The sequence below is a fragment of the Salvia miltiorrhiza genome, chromosome 1, assembly GCF_028751815.1.
Source record: "Salvia miltiorrhiza cultivar Shanhuang (shh) chromosome 1, IMPLAD_Smil_shh, whole genome shotgun sequence".
Taxonomy (NCBI): Eukaryota; Viridiplantae; Streptophyta; class Magnoliopsida; order Lamiales; family Lamiaceae; genus Salvia; species Salvia miltiorrhiza.
Window position 1 is genome coordinate 54,649,739 of NC_080387.1, and position 24,727 is coordinate 54,674,465.

The window sequence follows — 24,727 nt, forward strand, 5'->3', positions numbered from 1 at the left end:
ATTGATACACGAGTTAAAATCTCTGTGGGAGGTTGGTGTGAACACTTACGACATATCGTTGAAGCAAAATTTCCAGATGCGAGCAGCTCTGATATGGACTATCAGTGATTTTCCAGCGTACGCTATGTTGTCTGGGTGGGGTACAGCTGGGAAATTGGCATGTCCACATTGCATGGAGAATACAGAAGCATTCACTTTGCCGATGAGTGGAAAACAATCGTGGTTTGATAATCATCGGAAGTTCTTACCTCCTAACCATGTGTTTAGGAGAAACAAAACTTCATTCTTGAGGAATAAGACATGCAATGTTGGTCCACCAGAACAAAGATCAGGAATACAAATCTTGAATCAAATCGAGGGGTTAGGCTTCGTGAAGGTTACCGAAGACTTCGATGGCAGGAACGCTCAACTCGCCAAATATCAAGATGTAGGGTGGAAAAAGAAAAGCATATTTTGGGATCTACCCTATTGGAGATATCTTTTGATTCGACATAATCTGGATGTCATGCACATTGAGAAAAATGTGTTTGATAACGTGTTTAATACTGTCCTGAATGTGAAGGGGAAGACAAAAGATACAGAAAAATCTTATAAAAAACAAAGCCAAGGTTGAGGCGTCCATCGCCAATGCATACTTACTTGCAGAAATGTCAACCTTCTCTTCGTTTTACTTTGAAGATCAAATATCTACAAAGTGGACAACTTTGCCTCGCAATATTGAGATGCCCGTTGCTGAAAATGATGATCCTCTTTGTCTCGCCATATTCAAACCTATTGGGCGTTCACTTGGCCGAGGGACGAAGAGATACATGGATGAGCGCGAATGGCATGCTGCACACATGTATATTTTGAGCAATTGTGCAGAGGTTGCAGAGACATATAGCAAGTGAGTATTCTCGTTCAATTTACGTATAAGAAGTGTTCATCATATATAGGTGTTAACATATTTATTTGATTCTTTGTATCCAAGGATCTTCAAGGAGGAAAAACGATATGCAAATCCTTACATGACTGATGTAGAGTTTGAAGTCGTGTTTCACAACGAGTTTATTCTGTGGTTTAACCATTACGTAAGAGACGATAAATTTATGTTAAATATACATTTACTTACTCTAAAATTGGCTAGCAAACTTAAATGATATTTGTGTGAAACAGGTTTGTCGTCCTTGTAACGACGAGTTGAACCCTTATATTAGGTCGCTTGCAGCTGGACCATTAAGGGAGATTGAAACATACTCCGGCTATTTCGTGAATGGCTACAGGTTTCACACAACTGATCATGATAGAGAGAGTGCGACTGTGAACAGTGGCGTTTGCATAAAAGGTTCGGTCTATGGTAGTGATAGAGATGTGCTAGACTTTTATGGGCGTCTGCAAGAGGTTTGCGTGCTGGAGTATCCGGGGTATCCAATTAAGCAGACAGTCTTGTTCAACTGTGAATGGTTTGACTTGTCGGCTCAGGGAACTTCTATTGATACAGACTTCAAGTTAGTTTCACTGAACCACACACGAAGATATAAGAAGTATGATCCCTTTGTTTTGGCGAGTCAAGTAGTTCAAGTGTTTTACTGTCCCTATCCCAGTACGAACCAATCAAAGAAAAATTGGTGGTCAGCATGCAAAGTCAACGCAAGATCTAAGGTTGAAGTGTCTACTGCAGCATCTACATCAACATTAGATCAACCATTTCAAGAAGAAGTGGTTACTATTATGCCTACTCACACAAGTGTAGGCATTGAACAACCACTTCTCCTTCATCCCCTCGGTGGAGTCGTTGAGATTGAAGATGACGATGAAGCAGAAGACGATGATTCCCCGTTGACATCTAACGATAATGATGATGATAGTAGTGATGCTTATGAATAAATGTAAATGCACATTTTGGTTGAATTTGATTGCAAATTTGTTATGTTTGTTAGTTACTGTTAATGTTACGTTTCGCTATATATTTGTTAATTTAATTGTATGCAACAGGCATCATGTCTACCTCTCGAGATTTCTTGGGATTTGGGAGGCGATCTGGCGTTAATGCGCCAGAAGCTACAGCAGATACATCTGATGGGTCTGGGACGCATATTTCTGGGACTCCCGAGACTCCCAATGCTTCTAGTAGTTCATGGGCTAGAAGGCCTAGGGGCCCTACAGCTGCCGCTATCAGAGAGAGAGAGGTTAAGGCACCTGATGGGAGGACGGTATTTCAGAGGCATCCTGAGACTGGGTAAGTACATTAGTTAAAATTACTGTTTCTCGTACACCATGATTAAGTGACAAAATTACTTGTACACAGTGTTTTGTTGGAGCCCACTGGCCTGTCCAAAGCTTGCACGTGCACATTTAAGATGTTTGAAAACCCAGGCGGGTACACATGGAAGTTGACGCCCCCGGCGATGAAGGATAAATTTTTTGATGAATTACAGGTACAATTAAATTTATAATACATATAAATATATCATATTAAATTGTTAAAATGTTTGATATTAAATTAATTCTCTTTCTTTCAACAGAAAGAGTTTACGTGGCAGCCCGATGATGAGCATGACGTGAGGATCATGTGGGAGACAAAAGCCCGCAAAAGGTACTCCGACATGATGAGCGACTACAAGACAACTCTCAAGCAGTGTATCAGCCAAGGGAGAGAGATATCTAGGCCCGTCTGGATGACTCCCGATTTCTAGACTGGACTCCGGGATTACTGGCATCAGCCCGAGGTTGAGGCTGTTTCAACTCGAGCTCGTGCCAACCGGATGTCCGAGCCCGATGGGGAGGGTACAGGGATCAGTAGGCACGTGGGCGGGTCCCAGTCGACTCGTATCCTGCAGCAGTATATGGTATGTAATTAACAAATAATTAAGTATATAAATTAAATTAATATATTGACTAATATAACTTATTTATCTTATATAAATGCATCTACAGAGCTTGGATCCTGGTACTCCCCAGGATGCACCGAACTATGCCACCTTCCTCCGCCTCCACACGTACGCCGACGGAAGTTATACGTCGGAGAGAGATGCTAGAATTGACGTAAGTGTTTAAGTTTATTCAAATATTTAGTGAATGTATTTATTTTCTAACAATTATGCATTGTTATGTATGTATTAGGCCGAGGTTCATCGACTGGCCGCTGCCACAGGACGACAGGAGCGGCTAGACGAGGTGTATTTGGAGGTGGTGCAAATTGATAGGTCACGGATCTACGGCGTCGGGAGTGCCGGGCAGAGTCAGGCTAGTAGGGGGTCTATCCGCAGCACGGACAGTTCTGCGGTGTCTCAGCAGCTTTATGAGACACGGATCTCCACGCTGGAGGAGCGATTGGCGGCAGAGCAAGCACAACGCCAACAGATAGAGGAGCGCATGGCGGCAGAGCAAGCAGAACGCCAACAGATGCAGGACCGCGTGGCTCAATTGGAGGCGTTTATGAGGATGTATAATGCTCAGCCACCTCCACACCCTGATGCCGATGATGATGATGATGATGATGCTTAGACTTATGTTTATGTTTTCAAACAAAATTACATTTGCACTTTCTTTTCAAATTTATGTTTTATTGAACTATATATTTCAAGTGCTTTAATTATTAAAACTATAAATGTTTTATATATTTATGGCAAGGATGATGATGATTGCATTTAACATAAACAAATAAATTCAAATCACATTATAATAACCAAATTAAAACACTTTTGGTGTATTAATGTTAAAAAAAAAATTAATTAATTAATTAATTAATTAATTAATTATTAAATATTAATTAAATATTTTACCGACGATAAAAATAAGGACCGAAACGAACTCGCTCACTAATTAACAACATATTTAAGGTATTATCTCCACATATTCAAAGATTATAATTATATGAGTGAGTATATAGCATTTAAATGAATTAATAGATGTAGATATATCAATAATACGAGTGTTCTGTACTGGTGATCACTCGAAAAGAATTTCAAAGTTAAGCGTGCTTGACACATAGCACAAGCAAGATGGGTGACCCACTGGGAAGTCGGGTCGCCGACTGGGAAGTTCGTCTAAAGTATACAATACCGTATAAATACGGAAATAAATTGTGGATATACAATATACAATAAAATAAATAAATAAATAAATAAATAAATAAAATAAAATAAAAAAATATAAAAAAAAAACATTACCGTGGGCAAAACGCCGTCGCTAGTTACCGACGGCAATTTCCCCTCGGTAAATACCCGGCCATCCTCCGGCATGATCCACCGGCCGGCGGTAGCTTGTTACCGACGGCGATTCGCCGCCGCTAGTTAGCGGCGGTAATCGCCGTCGGTAGTTTTCCGGCAGGGTCAGTCGGACTCCGGTGGCTCTCTATACCGACGGCAAAATAGCCCTCGGTAACTAGCGGCGGTGTCTGCCGCCGCTAATTCTCCGGCTAGGCTCCGCCGTTTAACGGCGATAATTCCGGCGGCATCGCCGCCGTTAACTGCCGACGGCGGATGTTCGCCGCCGTTATTGTCGTTGCCGACGAACTGTTTAGCGGCGGGAGTTTGCCGCCGTTATCGCCGCCGGTAACACTATTTACCGGCGGCCGTCTTTTTTTACCGACGGCATTTAGCCGTCGGTAATCAACGCTTTTTTTGTAGTGTAAGTTTTAGTGTCAAATTTCGAGCCAATGTTATAAATAGAATATATTCGGGAACTGACAAATGTTGAGGAAAAAATTACTAAAACAAATCTGTAAGAAAATAGATTGAAATATAATGTCGTAATTATGACTCGTACCAACAGATGATAACAATTACTAGTAGTATTTATTTCGAGAATATTTTATGACATGTGTAGAGTACTAACATGCTACAAGTTCATATGTGGTATTTTTAGTACACGTAGCATCTTATCCTCTATATATATGTCAACAACCCCTAAATTCGAGGTCTTGTGTATCAATCAGGGATGTCTATATTTAAGAAATCAATAATGATTTTGAGACACCTAAGTGTCTAGACACCTAGGTGTTAACCGGGTTTTTTGTGATTTTTTAATTGAACCGATTTTTTGTTAATTGATGATTTTACTAAAGTATCCAACCTAATTTTACTCTATTTTTTTTCGGTTGTTTTCCAGCTTTTTCGTTTTTAATTGTTTCCTTAATTATAGGTTTTGTTGTTACCTTATTTATCTATTATTTATTTTCAAAAATTTTATAAATCATATAATAAATTCGAATTTATGAGTTTTAATTGCAGATTTTTTTTATTTATTTGTTTCAAGATTTTATTATTTAGTTTTCGAAATTAATTTTGTTTTTCGAAATTAATATTTATTTGTTTCAAATTTTTAGTATTATTTATTTTTCGGATTTGTTTTTTTTTTTGCAATTGATATTTTTTCGAAATTAATATTTATTATTATTTTTCGAAAATTATGTTATTTTTATTTATTTTCACTAATTTAGAGATTATCCTAAAATAATCCTAGATTTGATTCCACTAATTTAGAGATTTTAATTTCTCCAAATAATAATCTCAGATTTGATTCCACTAATTTAGGGATTCTCCTAAAATAATCCTAGATTTGTTTTCATTTATATATTTTTTTTCGAATATTAAAAAAAACATTTCGAAAATGATTTAAAAAACAAAGAACCAAAATAACAAGAAAAAGGTGTTTCATTTATAAATTTTTTTCGAATATTTAAAAAAAAAATCGTTTTCATTTATATAATTTTTTTGAATATTTAAAAAAAATTCGTTTTCATTTGTATAATTTTTTCGAATATTTAAAAAAAATCGAAAATGATTTAAAAAACAAAGAACCAAAATAACAAGAAAAAGGTGTTTCATTTATAAATTTGTTTCAATTTTTTTTTAAAATCGTTTTCATTTATATAATTTTTTCGAATTAAAAAAAATAGAAATAACAAGAAAAAGGGTGCTTGGGGGGATTTGAACCTGAGACCTCAATAATATGTGAGTGATACTTTGCCACCTTCTCCGATAGTGGCAACCGCATTACTCAACCGTCAGAAATAATAATAAACTAAATCATACAAAGGGGCATTGCTCGAAAGAATAAATAACATATAATTTACTAAACGTGATATAATAATTATAAACTGAATCATACAAAGGTTATATTTGTCTTTTACTATTTACTTAATTAAACCTAGATGATTAGTTAGTCGTGTGTTAATAATTCCTTTATTATTTACAAGTATTAATCGTACTTAATTATTAGTGGAGAAAAATTAAAAAATCACCATTTTTGAAAAAAATAAATAATAGAATTTTCAAGAAAAATAATACATATGGAAAACAATCTACAATTATTTTTAAGAGAATCCTAAAATAAATGTAAAAAAATGAATAAAATATAGTCGAAAAATATAAATAATATAAATTTTGGAACATATAATATGTGTGGAAACAAATTTAATTGTTTTGTAGGAGAATCCTCATATTAAAGGGAAAAAAAAAATAATACTCCCTTCGTCTCACAAAAATATGAACATTTTGTTATTTTGGGGTGTCTCACAAAAACATGAACATTTTCATTTTTATACATTATTTCCTTATTTTTTATCCATCCTTTTCATACTTATTCACAAAAAAACCATCATGGCCCACCACTACTTTTCCTCAATTAACTTATTACTCTCAAAACACATTATAAAGTAGGACTCATTTTCCATTCACAATAATATTTAACTAACATTTCTTAAGACCCGTGCCACTTCCATTTGTTCATGTTTTTGTGAGACGGAAGGAGTAATACAATTTTTGAAAAAACAAAATAAAATTACAGAAGAAAAAATAACAGAAAGAATTAAAATCGAATATAATACTAAAAAACGGATAAGATCATTTTGGAAAGGATATTCTAATGGAAACAAATCAAAAAGATTAAAACAATTTTCGGAAGAAAAAAAAAATTGGCTGAAAATAGAACCCTCAACAATCGAACAAATTTAAAAGAAAACATAGTCAATTCATAAATTTTCGAAAAAAATAAAATAAAATTCGAAAAACAAATGATATAAATTAAAAAAAAAATTCGAATTTTTTTTTATTTTCTGAACAATAAAAAATAATATATGCAAAAATAATTACTATAGGATTATGTTTACAACAATTCATAATTTCATTGAAAAAAATAAATCTCAGAAAGAAATAAATAAATAATAATTTGAAAAAAATAATAAAATTTTCATTTTTCAGAAAAAAACAATTTTCGAATAAACAAAAAAATAGGGAAAAAAACTAAAATACTAAATAAATAGGATAAGATTAGAAGTAGTTGAGGAATTTAAAAAATGATATTTTAATATAAAAATAACAAAATTCGAAAAAAAACAATTAAAATAATATATATTTTTCAAGAAAAAAAATTTGGCAAAAAAAAAAACGGCAAACAATACTGAAAAAAACAAAAATACAAAAAAAAATTAGAGTAGATTATAAATATTTGAGAAATATAAGGAAAGAATATTTTAGTAAAACCATAAATTAGCAAAAAATCGGTTCAATCAAAAATCCACATAAAAACCGGTTAAAACCTAGGTGTCTAGACACCTTGGTGTCTAAAAATCACTACTCTTAAGAAATTAGTTTTAATAGATAAAATTAATTACCTCAAAATTCTTGATTATTTAAATTATTTTTATTCATATTTCATTGAAAAGGTTTGATGATAAAATACTCAGTAATTAATGATATAAAAAAAAAAAACTCAATCCTATGAGATTTTTCCAGTACCATGCACCGTATTATTTGATGAATTGAACAATATTAAAGATTATTTGATTATATAATTCTTTAAATACGATCCGTCATATTATTGCATTAATCCAATCTATTAACCAGTCGGCCCTAGATTCCAAATTCTAAAAACATCGTTAACGTATCGTCCACAATATATATTTCAAGTAATTAATTCATGATAATTTATTAATAATATTGTGTCTTATAATTAAGTTTATATATATGGATTTGAAAAAAATATTGCAGAATCTAATCGAAGCCTTTACGAGTCTTGATAAAAGTCCCGAATTTAGTTAGCGGCAAAAAAGTCTAATTAAGCAATTCTTTGGGATAATACGTATCTACATTTTAGTGGCAATTGAATGTGAATGTAGAATATGCAATGCAGGGGTCGTGGTCGGTGGGGGCAAATGACTTTCGTTGACACTTCTTCAAACATAAATAGAATCTTAAAATTGCACTTTAATTTTTTAATAATATATACCGTATTATATTGCTAGATTTAGACTTGGTAACTGTATTTCAGGCCTAATTCCAGAGAATTTCATTTTCATTAGATAATGTCAATGCATACGTGCAATATGCAACAAAATATCATAGCAAAATTAGTCAAATCCAGAGAAAATAAATTAAGATTCTCCTTATACTTTGATTCCGTTCAAGGAGGTCGGCTACCAATGAATCTTGATTGCTGTAATGAAACTTAGTACACTCAACATCTTATTTCTTTTTCTTTGTTAAACTATTTGATGCCAAATAAATCGTAAAATATTCATGAGTTTCCAACTAATTTGTTTACTCCATGGGAGATAACTTTTGTGTGTAAAAAATAGGAATAAAATTCAGGTACTTTAATTTGCTCTAGAAATATATTTGAAGAGACAAGTATTTACCCTTATATAAAATAAATAACTCAAAATCAGTTTCATGAAGGCTACATGGATGAAGCTACTAATTGGCAGTATTTATTTTTTAATGCTAAACTGCAGAAGGAAAAGGTTCAAGTGGAAAAGTGAAATAAGAAAAAGCTGGAAAGTTTTGGGGTGTGGATATATATATAAATTAATTAATTTGTATCTACCACCCAAAAAGTTAATGAATTATTGTAAGTGCTCCAATAAATTGAAAACATAAAAACATTGTCGATAGATGCATGCCACATCTTGTGGAGAGATAACTATTTAATTAGTGGCCATGCATATCCAACCCCCTCTCACTATTTTCCACAAAATAAATAAAAAAATAACTAAATAAAATTAGAAAAAGAAAAAGAGAAATTATCCCACCGCCCAAATCAACCAAATTGTGACAAATGGACAAATTTTAGTTGTAAACATCAGCTCATTTCAGGTGCACAAGTCACTACCAACTCCTCCATTTCAATTTTTTCTTTATTTACAGATGGTCACCTTCGAAACCCTAGATTGCTTACACTGCCACGTGTCCAAACAATCGCACGACAACGTGGCGCCAAAACATCGCATCGTAATTAATATCACATGCAAACAGTCATCGTTTATTAATTAATTAACATTTTTTTATCCCTCCGGTTGCCTTAAATACGAAGTAAATTAATTTTTGTTTAGTCAAACTAATCCTACCTTTCGGAAACCGATTGATTGAATAACGCAGAGATTCCAAAGATGATTTCGTTTTCCGTCATCGTCAAAGTTGATTAAATCGCCTTCTTAAAAATTCCATTCATCAGAGATAATTAAGTATATATATATCTACATTATCATGGAAATATAATTATTTTATCTTCATTGGAATTGATTGGAAGTGTTTGCCTCCACGTTGAGCGTAATCAAAAGTGGATGCATGAAAATATTCGGGGAAGTGATAATAATTTTTTTTATAAAATAACAAATACTATAATATGATTTAAAAAAAAAAAAAATTGGTTGGAGGTGATGAAGCTTGTTTGCATTTCCTGAATCTCACATGAGGTTCTCTGCTCTATATTTAGCTAGTGTCTTACTATTTTTTAATAATTTTGATTTTTTTTCTTTGATTTTACTTTATTATGGTTTAGAATAATTTTAAGATAATTAATTAAGGTTCACTGATCTAATTGAAAAAATTTATAATTATTTTTTATATTTATTTTCTAATTTTTAATTAATAATTAATTATTAGAGTTAATTAATGTAAATGATGGTATATTCATTTTATAATAATTAAGATTCATTAAATAACGATATATTATTGTATTTTTTATAATAAATAGTAATTATAAATAATAAAATTACTATCAGGATATTATTGAACACAATAAAATACGGAACAAAGAATTCCATCCGCTTATAGAGATATGTTTAGTAGCGACGACGTGAAAGTTGATGCAAACATTGTTATATGCATTAAGCTCCAATGAAAAGTTGAAGTACTCAAAAACTCTCTTACCTTGGGTTTAATCTCGTCTACGTACGGTGTAGTTTTTTCACTTTTGTATGGTATAAAGGTCCCACCTGCGTGCGGTGTAAATATTTCTCATATTTGTGTGATGCAGAGGTCCCGCCTGAGTGCGTGTAATGACTTATTTGACTATATAATACATATATAGATACTACATAGTCGATATCTCTTGTAATTTAAAAAAAGATATTGTATATATATTTATGCATTGGAATAATAGGATGATGCATATAATATGTAAAAAATGACAAATTAGTTAGGCGCGAGATGATTAAGGAGCAAAGTTAGGAGGTTGCTGTCTCAATTAAGAATAAGATATTTACCTTTTTAAAATTAGTTTTATTTATCCTTTCCGTGTCAATGAAACACTACCAAAGTCACGAAAAAAATTAAAGGAAAATCACAATAACGTAACTAAAGCAATTTACGCTTCTATATATATGAGGCCAGCTTGTTCGTAACTTAAAAACATTAGACGCTCTAGAAAGAAATATGATCAAAAGTCTTGGGAAATAGAAAATCGGTTATAAATTTGGTTTCTTGTGTTTTTTCTTAGCTACTAATTGAAGAAAATCCCATGATTTGAGAAGTTTCTAGCACTCAACCCAACCCAACCCCACTCCATTATTATTTTCCACTATTTCTACCTCTCATATTTTCCCCTTCACTCAAAATTCATGCAACCCTCACCACACACACACGTACATACATTATATATATTGTATATCATGAGTTTCCCTACCTATCCTTCCACAAATAATTCTTTCTAGAATCCTCAGCTCTCAATTTACGATCGAACTCAATAAAACAACATTCCATTACCTTTTGTCTCCTGTTTAATATTTTCAACCAAACCTCTCCCACACGCACTCACTCACTCACTTACACACACACACACACACACACACACTACTTGAAGATGGGAGTTGCAGGAACTATGGAATACTTGTCAGATTTGCTAAGCAGCACCAAGAAGAAGAAAAAGAAGCAGCTAAACACTGTAGCTGTAAAAATCAGAATGGATTGCGAGGGCTGCGCACTCAAAGTCAAGAAAGCACTCTCCGGCGTCAAAGGTAATTAACAACTTAATTATATAAATAAGGCACGCAAACGAGCACGTGACATTCAGTGGATGATGAATCTATATATCGACATGCAGGTGCGAAATCGGTGGATATCGACATGAAGCAGCAGAAGGCGACGGTGTACGGCTTCGTAGACGCTAAGAAGGTTCTGGCAGCTGCTAAGTCGACTGGCAAGAAGGCCGAGCCCTGGCCGTACGTGCCCTATACGATGGTGGCGCATCCCTACGTGGCCGGCGTCTACGACAAGAAGGCGCCGCCCAATTTCGTCCGGGCCACCACCGACCCGGAGGTGGTCGCCTTGAACCCGGTCGAGGAGAAGTATACGCTCATGTTTAGCGATGAGAATCCTAATGCTTGCTCTATTATGTGAATTTTGTTGATTCCAGATGCATTATATATATACTTCAACTGTAATATCAAATTATGAGTGCTACTTCTTTTTGTACTGTGCATTAATAAATAGAGTTATATATCAACGTATACATTTTGCTACTGTGAAGATAAATAATACACCCTCCATCTTATACGAATGTACATGATTATTGGTAGTAAGAGTTTTATTCAATGTTAGGTGAATATGTTATCAATGAAAGAAATGACCCGCTTTTATTAGTGGAACAAGAGATCTAAAAAAAACACACACGCACTCTTGTGGAACGTACCGACATGGTAAAATATAACACCATTATAAGAAGATTTGTGATGTGAATTGTAGACAAAATATGATTAATTTATATTTTTAAAAAGACTTACAATAAATTATAGATAAAATGGGATCAATACACGATTAGAGGCATATTTTTGTCGTGTATTGTATCAAAATAAGGTCAATTACCAACTAAAAAGCATCGACTTGTGAATTATAAAAAACAAAGTTAAAATTGTAAGAGTAATTAATTTTTCTCCTTTTTATTTTAGTGGTATTTTTAACTTTACAATAATATAAAATTGATGTTTTATTTGTTCACGTTTAATAAATATATTTTATGTGATATGATGATCTTCGTATTTTTTTTTAATTTAAACTTTTTGTGAGAATTAATCTACTGGGGCATATTGATGGATCAGTTAATTAATCGGTTCAGTTGTTTAAGTAATGACGTATGTTTCAAATTTTGTGGGCGATAAGCTGTTCGTTATTAATTGGTACGTGTCTAATTAATTAACAGATACTCCATCTTTCATTCGTGCATCAAAAGTATGACATTAATTTTGTATGAACGCATGTTTTAAGAAAATTGGTGATGATTTTTAAGTAATAGAATAAAGGTCCCACCAAAAATAAAAATATCAACCATACTTTAATCTAATTTTTTTAAAAGTATACACCATACTTTTGAATTTATCAAATATCAACCTATTATTAACTAATAAAAGTATAAATAAATAATAAAATAATTACATATCCAAATTATATGGAACAAATCATAGTTAATAATCATAAAATTAAATTAAAACACAAAAAAATTAAAATTAAATTAGAAAATAAATAAAATTAAAAATATAATATAAAATAGGACATCAAATATAACACACACTGTAATCACAATTTTAATAAAAATGTCTTGACTTCAATTTCTGTCGAGACACGGGATACGCGGCTCAATTCTTAAATTTATGACTTTTGACGGTGTCCCAATTTCAAACTCCCAATTTCGGGGTTCTAACTTGGTATTAGTGAAATAAGAGCATTTTCAATGGGAGGTACTTAAGGTGGTGTTTAAATGGGAATAAGATTCAATGTACCATATTTTATGTCTCACTTTCAATTTTGTTTAATTTTATGTATATATTTTCTTCAATTTCAACTTTTTATGCTTTAGTTTAATTTTGTGATTATTAACTAGGGTTTATTTCATCAATTTAGGGTATATAATTATTTTTTTATCATTTAATTTCACTTTTATTAGCTAATAATAGGTTGATAAATTCAAAGTCATGGTATATGCTTTTTAAAAAATTTAATTTTTTCAAATAAAAATTAAATATAATTCATAGTATTATAATAAATTTTATTTTTATAAAAAATATTTTTAAAATAATAGATATAAGCATGGGACACAGTGGCACACATAAGATTGTGGGACACTGGATCTCTTCCCACTTAAATGGTGGTCCCCACCTTAAGCATCTCTTCTCTCCAATGCCACAAATATTCCTGTGCAACCGGTTGCACCGTGCAACTGGTTTTCAGAATGACACTACTTCATTCGGAAAATGACACTTGAACATTTTCGAATGACACTACGTCAACATACAAATGACACTTGAGATCATCAAGTGTCATTTGTATGTTGAAGTAGTGTCATTCAGAGACCAGTTGCACGAGAGAGTGCCTCCTCCAATGCATAGGTGCTTATGGAGGTGCTTAAATCTCCATTTCCATTTAATTCCAATTCTACACTTCTATTTAAAATTCCAAATTTTCATTAAAAATATAATTCAACAATACAATAATTAAAATAAAATTAAAGAAAAAAATACAATAATAAAAATAAAAATTACACTAATTTTTTAGGGCTCAATCGGACCAAAACGAGACCAAATGTGCTCCTTCAAATCTAAAGTGAGACAAGCATGCATCTCCGCGTCTCGCATAAATGCTTGTCATGCCACATGCACGAAATTCCAGCGGAGCAGCGGTGCGAGGACGAGCTGCGGTAGAGCTACTCAAAGCTTAGTCGGTGACATTTTCTTCTCATTCCGTTGCGTGCTCACCTTCGTCTTTGATGATCATATTGTGTAAAATGATACACGTGAACATGATGTCGCTCAACTTCTCCTTGCTCCAAAGACGCGTTGAAGCACGCCGAAAGCTCGTTCGATATCCTTGCGAGCCGCTTCCTGCATCAACTTGAATCACTTACTCTTTGCATCTGTCGGATGTGTAGGACGCTTCACCAAAACAGGCCAATTAGGGTAGATATCGTCGGTCAAGTAGTACCTACTCTTGTAGTAGGAGTTGTTGACTTGATATGTGATCAGTGGAACCCTTCCTTCTAGTCGATCGTTAAACAACGTCAATGAGTTGAGCACGTTGATGTCGTTGTTTGAACCAGAAGTCCTAAAAAATACATGCCAGATCCATAGATCTTGGGATGCATGCATCAGCTTCAAGGATGATGGTTGGCTTCCCCTGATCGCCTCGAGTGTATGCTCCTTGCTACACCGTTGGACAATTCTTCCATGCCCAATGCATGTAATCGATGCTTCCTAGCATTCTCGGGAAGCCGTGCTTCTCCTCGTGCATTGCTAGAAGCCTTTGGCAGTCGGCGGAAGTCGACCTCCTCAAGTATTCCGCGCCGAAGAGTTGGTTGATGATTCGACAAAATATGCGCAGGTATTCCAATGAGGTGGACTCCGCAATCCGTAGATACCTGTCGTACTCGTTAGCTGCACCTCAATTTGCTAGTTGACAAATAGCAACCGTGCATTTCTGCAACGGTGTGAAGTCAGGTCTGCCAAGTGCATACCGATCGGACTGCGCGGCGTTGACGATGCGCAGAAACAATGCATGCCGCATACGAAATCGACACCAGAAAATGGAGTCGGTGTAGACCGACTTCACGGTCCCGATGAATGTACGCCTTCTACGACACCCTTTTTCAAGGAAGAGGGGTTTCCGACTTCGATTCACCAATAGCTTCAACAATTTGGCAAAATTGTTGCATGAGTTGAGAGATTTTTTAGCACGTTCCTCGTCGCCATCGCTTGATGAAGAGGATGATTGTGGAGAAGACATTTTTGTAAAAAAATTTCAAGAGGTAGAGAGAATTTTTTGGGAGTGATTTGAATGAAGTAAAAAAAAAACTAACCGTTGCATTGCAACGGTAAAATGGCAAAAACAAAAATTAAGGGAAAGTCGGTTGCCAACGATGTTCTCTCACAATTTAAAATTCGAATTTTTATTTTTTTAAATGGCGCGCGTGTAACGCACACCCACACCATTTTCCCCCCCTAAGACCCGAGGCTTGCATAAGTATCGGGGGCACACCGCCGCGGCACTCTAGTGCGTGGTGCGCCCCAATTGCTGCATCGACCCGGGCCTTAAATTGCTGCGTTGTGGATGCTCTAAGGGTCTCACTTTTTAAGGGTATTAATTAAAGGGTTGTGTGGAGTACATTTGCTAAAAAGATAAATGAGATTTTTATGGACGGACTAAAAAGGAAATATGATTACTCATTTTGTGGACGGATGAAGTATATAATAAAGAGAATTTTTTTAATATATTTTTAGATACAAAAATAAATAATTTTAAAAAAAGTGTGATAGTGAACTCAAGTTTAAGAAATTTAATATTTGTAACTTGAAATGTTATAAAGAGTGCAATTATAGTGCATTTACAGGCAAAATTGCAGTTATAATCCAACATTATAATTTTAAAGAACTTGAGTCCATCTGTGAAATATTTAATTTATGGTAAAATGTAGCAGATGATGCGTTACAAACTACTAATATACAGTGGCCTAGCAATTGTAAAAAGAACCCAGGCCCATAATCTTAAAACACACAAAAACTTGAATCAAACCAAAGTCTGGACAACATAGCAGGTAAATGGGCTACACTTCGGAAATGGCCCAAAATTTCTTTTATTATTATTATTATTATTATTATTATTATTATTATTATTATTATTATTATTATTATTATTATTATTATTATTATTATTTAAATCCCCATCAAGTGAAGTACTTCAACTAAAAAGTATTGCTATAAGCAAAAAAAAAAAAGTAATATCCTTCACACGAACTGATTACAAGAGGGTATTTTACAATGATCAATGATTCATGATAATTTTCGCTGTTACATTTTTATGCCGGCATTAATTTACTTGATAAAATGCAGGACCTAAGCGTAGCAGCTAGATTATCAACTTAATTTATTCAATCACAAATAATTAAGCTCACTAATTAATTAACAACAATTGAGACCATTGATTTTGAGACGAAGCGACGCCTCCACAGCGTCGCCTACAGACAGAAAAACCCATTCTGCACCAATTTTATCTATCAATTTTGCTGCCTTCATCTTCGTAATTACTTGCCACTTCGGATTCACCACTGCTAACTACCAAATCACAAAATATCGATTTTTTTAAATAAATAAACAAATATAATTAATTTGCAAGTTAATGTGTAATTCATGAAGTTGAGAAAGAGGGTTACTTGTAGTCCTCTTGCATTGAGTTTCTTGTGCACTTCTTCTAGCGCATGAATACCCGAAGTGTCGATATTCATCACATCTGCAATAGTACATTTTCACATTTATTTCATTTTAATGTAAAATCATAAATACTATACGTAACATTCACTCAAAAGATTAACAAGAAGGAAAGAAAAGAGAAAGACTTAATTAGCTACAACTTCAGTAATATAACGGGTTATGGTCATACAAAAATTTTCGATTATATACTGAAAAAAGTTTGGTATGATTTTTTCTCATGCTAGTAGGAAGTATAGCCAAAACAAACTATTCGATTTTGAAAAATAAAAAATCATGCCACATTATTCTTTCAATTTTCGCCAAAAACTTCGAGTACGCCTAATTAAACATTTTATAAGTCATACTCCATCTAAAATCAAAATTAGTGAATATTTTGGGGGGAAAAAATCATAAATATAATTTACTACTTACTAGTCATATCGAGGATGAATACACAAAGCCGTCCTTTGGCGATTTCTTCCATATTATTTTCATCTTTTACCGACTTCAAAATCCTGAAATAGAAATCGTTATATATTTTATATGAAATAATAATGAAGCAATTAAAATTTGGTATAGATAATTAGTTGAAGTAGTAAAAATTGCATTTGAGTAATAGAGTAAGTGCAGTTTGGTTATAGTAATTTAGAATGTGGTAGGTACCTTTCTCGGATGAAACTGGCATTGGCAAAGCAGAAAGTTGCAGAAGTAATCCGGGTGATTAAGAGGCCGGGAAGTTTGATGGCCACAGGATATTCTAGTATGTTACAGAATATGTCTGTCCCTGGAACTCTCCCTACTTCTTCTGTGCTTGGTTTTATAGATATTATTATTACCTTCCCAAATGACATTATCACCTGCATTTTTCCAAACAATTCAAAACTATTTTTATTTTTCAAACTTTTTTTACTTGCTTCTTACTTAATTAATTACTATCAGTTTATGCCAAAATGGCACTACTTAGGCGTGGGAGGAGAGATTCTCACATAAATTGAATTTGGACATATATTTTGGCGCAATGTGTAAGAATGGTGAATCCACCTCGCGAATGCTATACTCACTTATTTATTAAAAGTCTTTTATAATCTCAATAAATCATTCAACAATAATTTCGTTGGAGAATGGAGATTAACATATAAATATATAGTTAAAGGGAAAAAAAATTCAAAGCACGTGATTTTTATTTTTGTTTTGCCTTAAATTGATACTTATCTGGGCCTTAAATTGATAGTGTTTTTTTTTATAAATAAAAAATATAAAATAATCTTTCAGGTCCTAATTAGTTTTGATAGATAACCCACCTATCTTCTGGAATCTAAATTTGTAACTCCTCTAGTAATATTTCTTCTGAAATTAATTACAAAAGTTCTGCTCATGGTTCAAACACCTAAATTTAACCTTTTTACCTTTTTCAATTTTGGTACATTAATGTACACCTCTTATTTAAAATATTCATATTCTGCATATATAATTCTGGATTTATAATAACCTCGTTACTTTTGCCGTCAATTTATAAGTGATACTCCCTCCGTCCCACAAATCTTGACACGTTTTTCTTTATGGGCCGTCCCACGAATCTTGACATATTTCCAAATAAGGTAATAATTATTACATTCTCTCTCCTACTTTATTACTTCATGTAATGCTATTTGGACAAAATTTGTCCGGACATAATATAATTAAATACTTTATAAAATAAATTTATTTAAAAATTTTGGTTCAAAATAAAATATGATTTAACTAGTTTTGTTGTTTTCTTTATATTATAATTTTTTTATAATTTTTTAATATCATTTTTAATTATTATTATTTTTAAAGTACACAAACTACAAATAAAATGACAAAAAATAAAAAAAATTTAAAAAATTACGAAAAAACTACAATATGGAGAAAACAATAAAACTAACTAAATCCTTTTAAACTTGAATCAAAATTTATAAATAAATTGATTTTTAAAAAATTTTAACCTTATTTTTGTCCGGACAAATTTTGTCCAAATAGCACTACTCCTTGCTTATTACTTTTATTACATTCTCTTTCATATTTTATCACTTTTATTATACCCTCTCTCTTTTCTACTTTATCACTTTTATACTTTATTAACTATACACTTAAAACACTAATCTACAACTTCTTAATTTCTGTGCCGAAACCAAACGTGTCAAGATTCGTGGGACGGAGGGAGTATATCACACGAGTTTAATCCCAACATAATATTTTATTTTAGTTGTGATTGAAAGTTTGGTCTGTAGACATAGTGGATAAAGAGGTCCTATAATGTATACCTTTCATTTTTGGATACTATGTATTTTTAACTACTATTCTTTTTTGTGCATAACGGTATATTAAGTTGATTTTCATAATTACATATAATGATGACTTTTTAATGGAATCAAATCGAAGCACGTTACACCAAACTAGCACTTAAATAAAGGAGCCAAGGAATATAATCTTGATAAACTTTTATTAAAATCTTTCTTTATGACCGTTGAAGATACCCTTTTTTGTGGTAGTCAAATTCTAAACCCTAGATGGTGCATTAGATGGGAGATTCTCTTATACATTGAACCTGGACGTGTTTTACGAGTTTAGCTTAGATTCCACTTTCAAAGATAGTGATCATGACACAATTAAACCCTAAATTCTACATGCCTTTGATCTTTGAATGTATTTTGAGACAGACAATTTGATATATTAAAAATAAGAAAATCCAGCATCTAATTAAATTTTGAAAGAAAGAAATATTCAGAAGAACAATACCCAAAAAAAAAAAAAAACGATTAATGAATGTAATTTTCATTCTTGTAAAATTTATTTTATAGAAATTGATTTTAGTACCATTATATACAGTTAAGTTTCTAGGAAGTGAGTAGCTATATATATAGTACTGTTTTCATTTAAACTAAATAATCAAATATATCTCAAACCATCACTATTTTTAAATTCTATCATAAACTATCGACCTTAATTAATTATATTATATTATTATAGTTCAAATTATGGAAAATTGAGCAAATTTATCCTTATCCCAAGAATTTGGTTTCAATACTTAAAAAGCTCAAGGATCTTCAAGAATTTGACGTCGTGGCTTGACATAAAATAAAATTATACATGTATTTTTATATTAAATCAAGTCAAATATATAATTAATATTCTACTTAGCTTACAAGTATTGAAAAATTTATTTGATAATTATTTTACATAATTTCTCGTAATTGAATAAGTTAGTAAGCTTTTATGACTCAATTTTAGTGGTCGGTATAGAATCAACCAATAATTCCAATGAAAAAAAAAAACCTATAGCATTGACCTACTTCAACTCTTCACACCTTCGACCAATTGGAACATACAATGCACACTACTGTATATATGCACACTTTGAGAATCTCCATTATATATTGGATTCTTATGTAACCCACTATACTAATAACTTCAACTCATTTCTTAATTAGTTTGGAATCTCAATTTATATATATATTCTTTCGTACATCGCTAACTTCATATCATTAATATTCCTTCTCGCTAATTACGCACATGACCTCGCACTAATCCAACATTCACTACCAACTCATACTTGCTCCGTCCTCGCCTATTTTAGAATCAATTAATTCCATCACAAACAGACGTAAAATTTCTCATTTTACCTTATTATATATCGTAATCATTTTTCTCTTTTCCTTTTCTTAATAAAAGTAAATTTACCCACTTTCTTAGTACGTGTGACATTTGTTTGAGGACGGGTTAAACATATAAAACTGGAAACATAAATAAGATGTAAGATTAAGGGTTAACATTAATCATAACTACTTGTGTTATCATTTTTCACTCCATTTTAAAAAATATTTTACACTTCAAAATCTTTCAACTATAAAAAAGTTCGATTTACGACGACGAAATAATGAATGACTTCAATAGAATCTGCATGAGTTAATATAAAATTGAATGAAAAAAAAATTCGAAAATCCTAAAATGAGACGTACCGCGACAAGTAGGCCGATTTCGACGGAACCGAAGAGAACGCCGAAGAAGGCAGAGAGGCAGACCATGAAATCCAACTTATCAACCTTCCAAATGTTATAGCCCTCGTTGAGATCGATCAATCCGGGCAGAGCCGACAAGATTATGGAAGCCAGAATCGCCAGAGGAGTGTAATACAACAGCTTCGTGAAAAACACAAGGCATATTAACACAGTCACAGACATCACAATGTTAGATATCACTGTTTCACACCCTGCGCTGTAATTTACCGCCGTTCTTGAAAATGAACCTGCACATTATACTTAATAGTCTGAGTGTAATTAATTAATTAATTAATTTAATTTATACTTATATTTTACCAGTGGCTGTGTAGCATGACGTTAGAGATCCAACTAGGTTCATGGCTCCCATGGCCACCATTTCCTTGTTCCCATCCAGGTGGTATCCTTTCATCGAAGCGAACGATCTCCCCACAGCAATCGCTTCCTGATCATATATACATACACATTTTATTTATTTATATTAAAAATACTCATTTTATCAAGTTATATGTAAAATTACCTTTTTTAGTAAAGAGTATTGCAGTTTGGACAAAATTCGTCTAGACAAAAAAAGATTAATTTTTAAAAAAAATCAATTTATTTAAAAAATTTAGTTAGTTTTATTGTTTTCTCCATATTGTAGTTTTTTTGTAATTTTTTAACTTTTTTTTAAAAAAATTGCAGTTTTTGTACTTTAAAAATAATAAAAATTAAAAAGGTTATTAAAAATTACTACAATATGGAGAAAACAATAAAACTAGCTAAATTCTTTTTTATTTTAAACCAAAAAATTTAAATAAATTTATTTTATAAAGTATTTGATCATATTTTATCCGAACATATTTTGTCCAAATAGCATTATTGTTTTGTAAAAACACATAGAAAATACCTAAATTTTAAATTAAGGGACAAAACTCTTGGAAATCAACAACACTCTTCTAATACTGAGGATCCGAACGTATTTTGTCAGCCGATAGATCCATTAACCACTAGCTAGTCGGTTGACTAATGAAAATCCACTAGGCGATGAGACAAAATACATTTCGAACAATCAATGTCAGGGCATCATTAGCTTTCACCCAAATTTTGTCCCATTGACCATTATTTTATCCCTTAATTAACTTATACTCCCTCCGTCCCGACTTTTGGTATCCAGTTGAGAACGGCACGGGTTTTAATAAAGTGATTGATGTGTTGTGAGTGGAATAAGGATCCCACATTTTATGTGAGAATTAAAATAATTAAAGTGGAGTAAGGGCCCCACCTACTTTTACTAAAAATAGAAATGGACACCAAAATGTGGGACGGCCAAAAAAAGAAAGTTGGATACTAAAAGCTGGGACGAAGGGAGTAATTGGGTATTTTCTACATATTTTTATAAATGTTGGTAATTTTTAAGTATGCATTATTAAAAGTGGGTAGTTTTATAGCCAACGTAAAAAAAGAAATGAGTTAATTGTATGGGAACTGACAGTGAGGGCTATAAGGGCGCATATTAATCCGATTTTGGCGGCTTCTCCGACATGTTGGCCTCCGAAGTCTAGCTGGTGGAGTGAGGTGGGATTCAGCCCTCCTTTCAAGTGTTTCACGATTTTGATGCCGTGCTTTTCGGCTTCGCTCAAGTACACTATTAAGGTGGATAGTATCACTGAGAATAGCGGCGCCGTCGCCGGCAACCAGAACAGTTTCTTGTTCCTTTGGCCCTGCAACAAAATTCATTTTCAAATTACTTCATTTTCCAATATCTTGATTGATTAATGGAGTGATTAGTTGTGCTTACTATGAATCGGGTGATTAGGATGAAGATCAAGAATGAACAGCCGAGGACAGAATTCAATGGATACCACTGTTGAACAATTAATAAATAATTCAATTAGAATAAGAGAGACGGATCAAAGAAATTAGATAGCCTTTTCTATTAATTAAGGGGTAATCTTGAATAAATACGAATTTTCATCCCATTCTGCAGATTTTACACATGAACTATAAGTTTTGCTTCCAAATACATGAACTAATAATTATTCTTATTTTTTACATAGTTATTAATTACTATTTTCCAATGGAATTAATGTTATTGTCACTAATTGAAATAACATAGATATTCGACTATATCATTTAATACACTGTTCGTGTAAGGCACATATACGCCTCAACATTAATTTGGGGGCAATTCAAATCAGAATAAGTGAAAATTTATGTATTTAAAGGCATGTTCAAAATCATAATTAGGTGAACGATTCATGTATTTAGGCGTAATTACGTGACTAATTGATTACTTACTTGTTGATGAAGTGCTTTGACGACAGCAGCAAGCACGGACACGACATCAGTTTTGGATGTGAAATGGGTGATTCCGAGCAATCCCTTCAACTGTTGGAGGCCAATCACAATGGCTGCGCCTCCCATGAATCCTACAATCGCAGCATGTGACAAAAAATCCACCAGAAATCCCAGCCTGAAACGCCATAAATTAACAATTAATTCCAATAACTTAGTAAAAAAAAATATGGTTTATAGAAAAACGAGTTTAAAATTGACCGGAATATTCCGAAGAGCGCCTGGAAGGCGCCGGTGAAGAAGGTGACGGTGAAAACAGTCCGTCGATAGGCCGTGGGATCGGCGGTAGGGTCCACCACTTTGGAGACCATCGCAGAGAGCAGCAGCGACACCACCGCCACCGGACCGATGGCGATCTCCCTCGAACTCCCCATTACAGCATATATCAATGGCGGAACAACACTCGTGTCTGAAATATACATAACAAATTCAATTTCACAAAAATTAAGGATTTTTTTTTTCTAGTAATTGCATGACTTACATAGGCCGTATTGTGGATCCATTTTAGCCAGATTAGCATATCCAATACTCTGCAAATTTAATTAAAATAAATGATAATATTACGCAACCAACTCGCAAATTAAATATATTGTTAAGTGTTAATCATATCTTGTGTAATCATTTTTCAACGTTTTTGTGAAAAATGTCTTGCTATATAAAATACAACAATAAAATGATAAGTTGTCTCGTTGAATTCTTATGTGAACGACAAGTCGTTTTATTGGGTAAATTGAAAAAACAATTTCACCTACGATTCCTGCAAAATGTACGACACATTATTCATCGCCGGATTTTATATAGAGGGAATTTTTTTTTTAATAAAGCTGAAAATTTTGAGTTTTAAATAGAAAAACGAAAATTACCGACATTTTCTAGAAAAATGCTAAAATTTGGAACACAAAATATAATTAATTAACCTTCTAGTTAATAGAGAAATAATTAAACCTGAGGAATGCAGAGGCTGGCAAGAGTCAAGCCAGCCAAGAAATCATTTTTGAACATTGCAGCTTTATAATTCTTTCCCCATTTAAGTATTGGAAAGAGGGATTGCAAGAAGAGAAGTAACTGATTTGGGCGATGTTGCTTCGTTTTGGGGTGAGGTAGAAGGGTCTCCTTTACGGAGCTGAGGAGTTGCTGCCAAGGCGGCGGAGGGCCGGCGGAGGCCAGCAGCCACTTGGACCTCTCAGCTCTGCCGGCCGCAGCGGCGTCAGCGTCTAGCTGCACGACGGCGGAGTGGTCAGCAGAGGAGTTGCCCATGGCGGGTTTTGAAGTGTTTGGGTGAACTTACTTGGAGTTAGTTGCTAGATTAGATGGTGGCACATCCCTTTAAATACTAGCCTTATTTGATTGAGGTTGATCGTTACACGGCATGTAACCAACAAAAGCCAATCAAATTTGTATTCTATCAATTTTTTGTTATTTTTGACATATAAGTTACATGTATATATAATACACCTTTTTCAACAATACGTAAATGATATATAGAGGAGTTGATTGGTTATTGTAAAAATTATATTTTATCCTGAGAACTCAGAACATTGCACTAAATTTATAAAATTATTGTATTTGATGTAAAATTAACTGTATTATATATATAAAAAAAAAATCCATTTTTAAGATCATCTCTAGTGGTGCCTCCCCATTTTAAGGTTTTGCTGACATCAACGTAGATACATCATCATATTCCCCTCCTCCTATTTTCACCATCCAATTTCAATTTACTCAATATTTATTTACATTTCATTTTTATATTTATTTTTTATAATTTAATACTTCATCCGTCTCATTACAAATGTCTCATTACTTTTGAGCACAGATATTAAGAAATATGTAGAAAATAGATAAAGTGGGTTGGTGAAAATTATTTAAATATTAGATATAGAGAGAGAGAATATATTGCTAAAAATGAAATGAGACATTTGTAATGGACATCCCATTA

The 24,727-nt window shown here is 32.9% G+C and overlaps 5 protein-coding genes across 5 annotated transcripts; 3 read left to right on the forward strand and 2 right to left on the reverse strand.

Annotated features, from left to right (window-relative positions):
- Positions 1-596: 596 nt before the first annotated feature.
- Positions 597-1,881, forward strand: LOC130994129 (uncharacterized). Its single transcript, XM_057919167.1, has 3 exons — positions 597-886; positions 971-1,070; positions 1,156-1,881. The coding sequence occupies exons 1-3, from the start codon at positions 648-650 to the stop codon at positions 1,864-1,866; spliced, it is 1,050 nt and encodes a 349-aa protein (XP_057775150.1). The 5' UTR covers positions 597-647; the 3' UTR covers positions 1,867-1,881.
- Positions 1,882-2,680: 799 nt separating this feature from the next.
- On the forward strand, positions 2,681-3,557 carry LOC130994362 (uncharacterized). Its single transcript, XM_057919410.1, has 3 exons — positions 2,681-2,828; positions 2,917-3,024; positions 3,103-3,557. Exons 1-3 carry the CDS (start codon positions 2,745-2,747, stop codon positions 3,484-3,486), a joined length of 576 nt encoding a protein of 191 aa, XP_057775393.1. The 5' UTR covers positions 2,681-2,744; the 3' UTR covers positions 3,487-3,557.
- Positions 3,558-10,528: 6,971 nt separating this feature from the next.
- On the forward strand, positions 10,529-11,710 carry LOC130994467 (heavy metal-associated isoprenylated plant protein 24-like). The gene is made up of 2 exons (XM_057919511.1): positions 10,529-11,218; positions 11,305-11,710. The coding sequence occupies exons 1-2, from the start codon at positions 11,065-11,067 to the stop codon at positions 11,598-11,600; spliced, it is 450 nt and encodes a 149-aa protein (XP_057775494.1). The 5' UTR covers positions 10,529-11,064; the 3' UTR covers positions 11,601-11,710.
- Positions 11,711-14,089: 2,379 nt separating this feature from the next.
- On the reverse strand, positions 14,090-14,972 carry LOC131010177 (uncharacterized). Its single transcript, XM_057937602.1, has 3 exons — positions 14,704-14,972; positions 14,398-14,607; positions 14,090-14,294 (listed from the first exon to the last, which is right to left on the reverse strand). The coding sequence occupies exons 1-3, from the start codon at positions 14,970-14,972 to the stop codon at positions 14,090-14,092; spliced, it is 684 nt and encodes a 227-aa protein (XP_057793585.1).
- Positions 14,973-15,949: 977 nt separating this feature from the next.
- Positions 15,950-24,197, reverse strand: LOC130993787 (low affinity sulfate transporter 3-like). The gene is made up of 12 exons (XM_057918827.1): positions 23,734-24,197; positions 23,270-23,318; positions 22,990-23,197; positions 22,732-22,906; positions 22,232-22,297; positions 21,924-22,154; positions 20,770-20,896; positions 20,413-20,699; positions 17,096-17,289; positions 16,865-16,947; positions 16,396-16,472; positions 15,950-16,297 (listed from the first exon to the last, which is right to left on the reverse strand). Exons 1-12 carry the CDS (start codon positions 24,043-24,045, stop codon positions 16,145-16,147), a joined length of 1,962 nt encoding a protein of 653 aa, XP_057774810.1. The 5' UTR covers positions 24,046-24,197; the 3' UTR covers positions 15,950-16,144.
- Positions 24,198-24,727: the final 530 nt, after the last annotated feature.

Excerpts from the sequence above, each read along its gene's own strand:
- LOC130994129 (XM_057919167.1), top strand. The coding sequence starts at position 648 with ATGTCAACCTTCTCTTCGTTTTACTTTGAAGATCAAATATCTACAAAG. Across the intron at positions 887-970 it reads GTTGCAGAGACATATAGCAA|GATCTTCAAGGAGGAAAAAC; the intron begins GTGAGTATTCTC and ends TTTGTATCCAAG. Across the intron at positions 1,071-1,155 it reads TTCTGTGGTTTAACCATTAC|GTTTGTCGTCCTTGTAACGA; the intron begins GTAAGAGACGAT and ends TGTGTGAAACAG.
- LOC130994362 (XM_057919410.1), top strand. The coding sequence starts at position 2,745 with ATGTCCGAGCCCGATGGGGAGGGTACAGGGATCAGTAGGCACGTGGGC. Across the intron at positions 2,829-2,916 it reads GTATCCTGCAGCAGTATATG|AGCTTGGATCCTGGTACTCC; the intron begins GTATGTAATTAA and ends ATGCATCTACAG. Across the intron at positions 3,025-3,102 it reads AGAGAGATGCTAGAATTGAC|GCCGAGGTTCATCGACTGGC; the intron begins GTAAGTGTTTAA and ends TGTATGTATTAG.
- LOC130994467 (XM_057919511.1), top strand. The coding sequence starts at position 11,065 with ATGGGAGTTGCAGGAACTATGGAATACTTGTCAGATTTGCTAAGCAGC. Across the intron at positions 11,219-11,304 it reads AGCACTCTCCGGCGTCAAAG|GTGCGAAATCGGTGGATATC; the intron begins GTAATTAACAAC and ends ATCGACATGCAG.
- LOC131010177 (XM_057937602.1), bottom strand. The coding sequence starts at position 14,972 with ATGTCTTCTCCACAATCATCCTCTTCATCAAGCGATGGCGACGAGGAA. Across the intron at positions 14,608-14,703 it reads AACGCCGCGCAGTCCGATCG|GTATCTACGGATTGCGGAGT; the intron begins GTATGCACTTGG and ends CGAGTACGACAG. Across the intron at positions 14,295-14,397 it reads TGGAAGAATTGTCCAACGGT|GACTTCTGGTTCAAACAACG; the intron begins GTAGCAAGGAGC and ends TGTATTTTTTAG.
- LOC130993787 (XM_057918827.1), bottom strand. The coding sequence starts at position 24,045 with ATGGGCAACTCCTCTGCTGACCACTCCGCCGTCGTGCAGCTAGACGCT. Across the intron at positions 23,319-23,733 it reads CCAGCCTCTGCATTCCTCAG|AGTATTGGATATGCTAATCT; the intron begins GTTTAATTATTT and ends TTAAATTTGCAG. Across the intron at positions 20,700-20,769 it reads GTCATGCTACACAGCCACTG|GTTCATTTTCAAGAACGGCG; the intron begins GTAAAATATAAG and ends TATAATGTGCAG.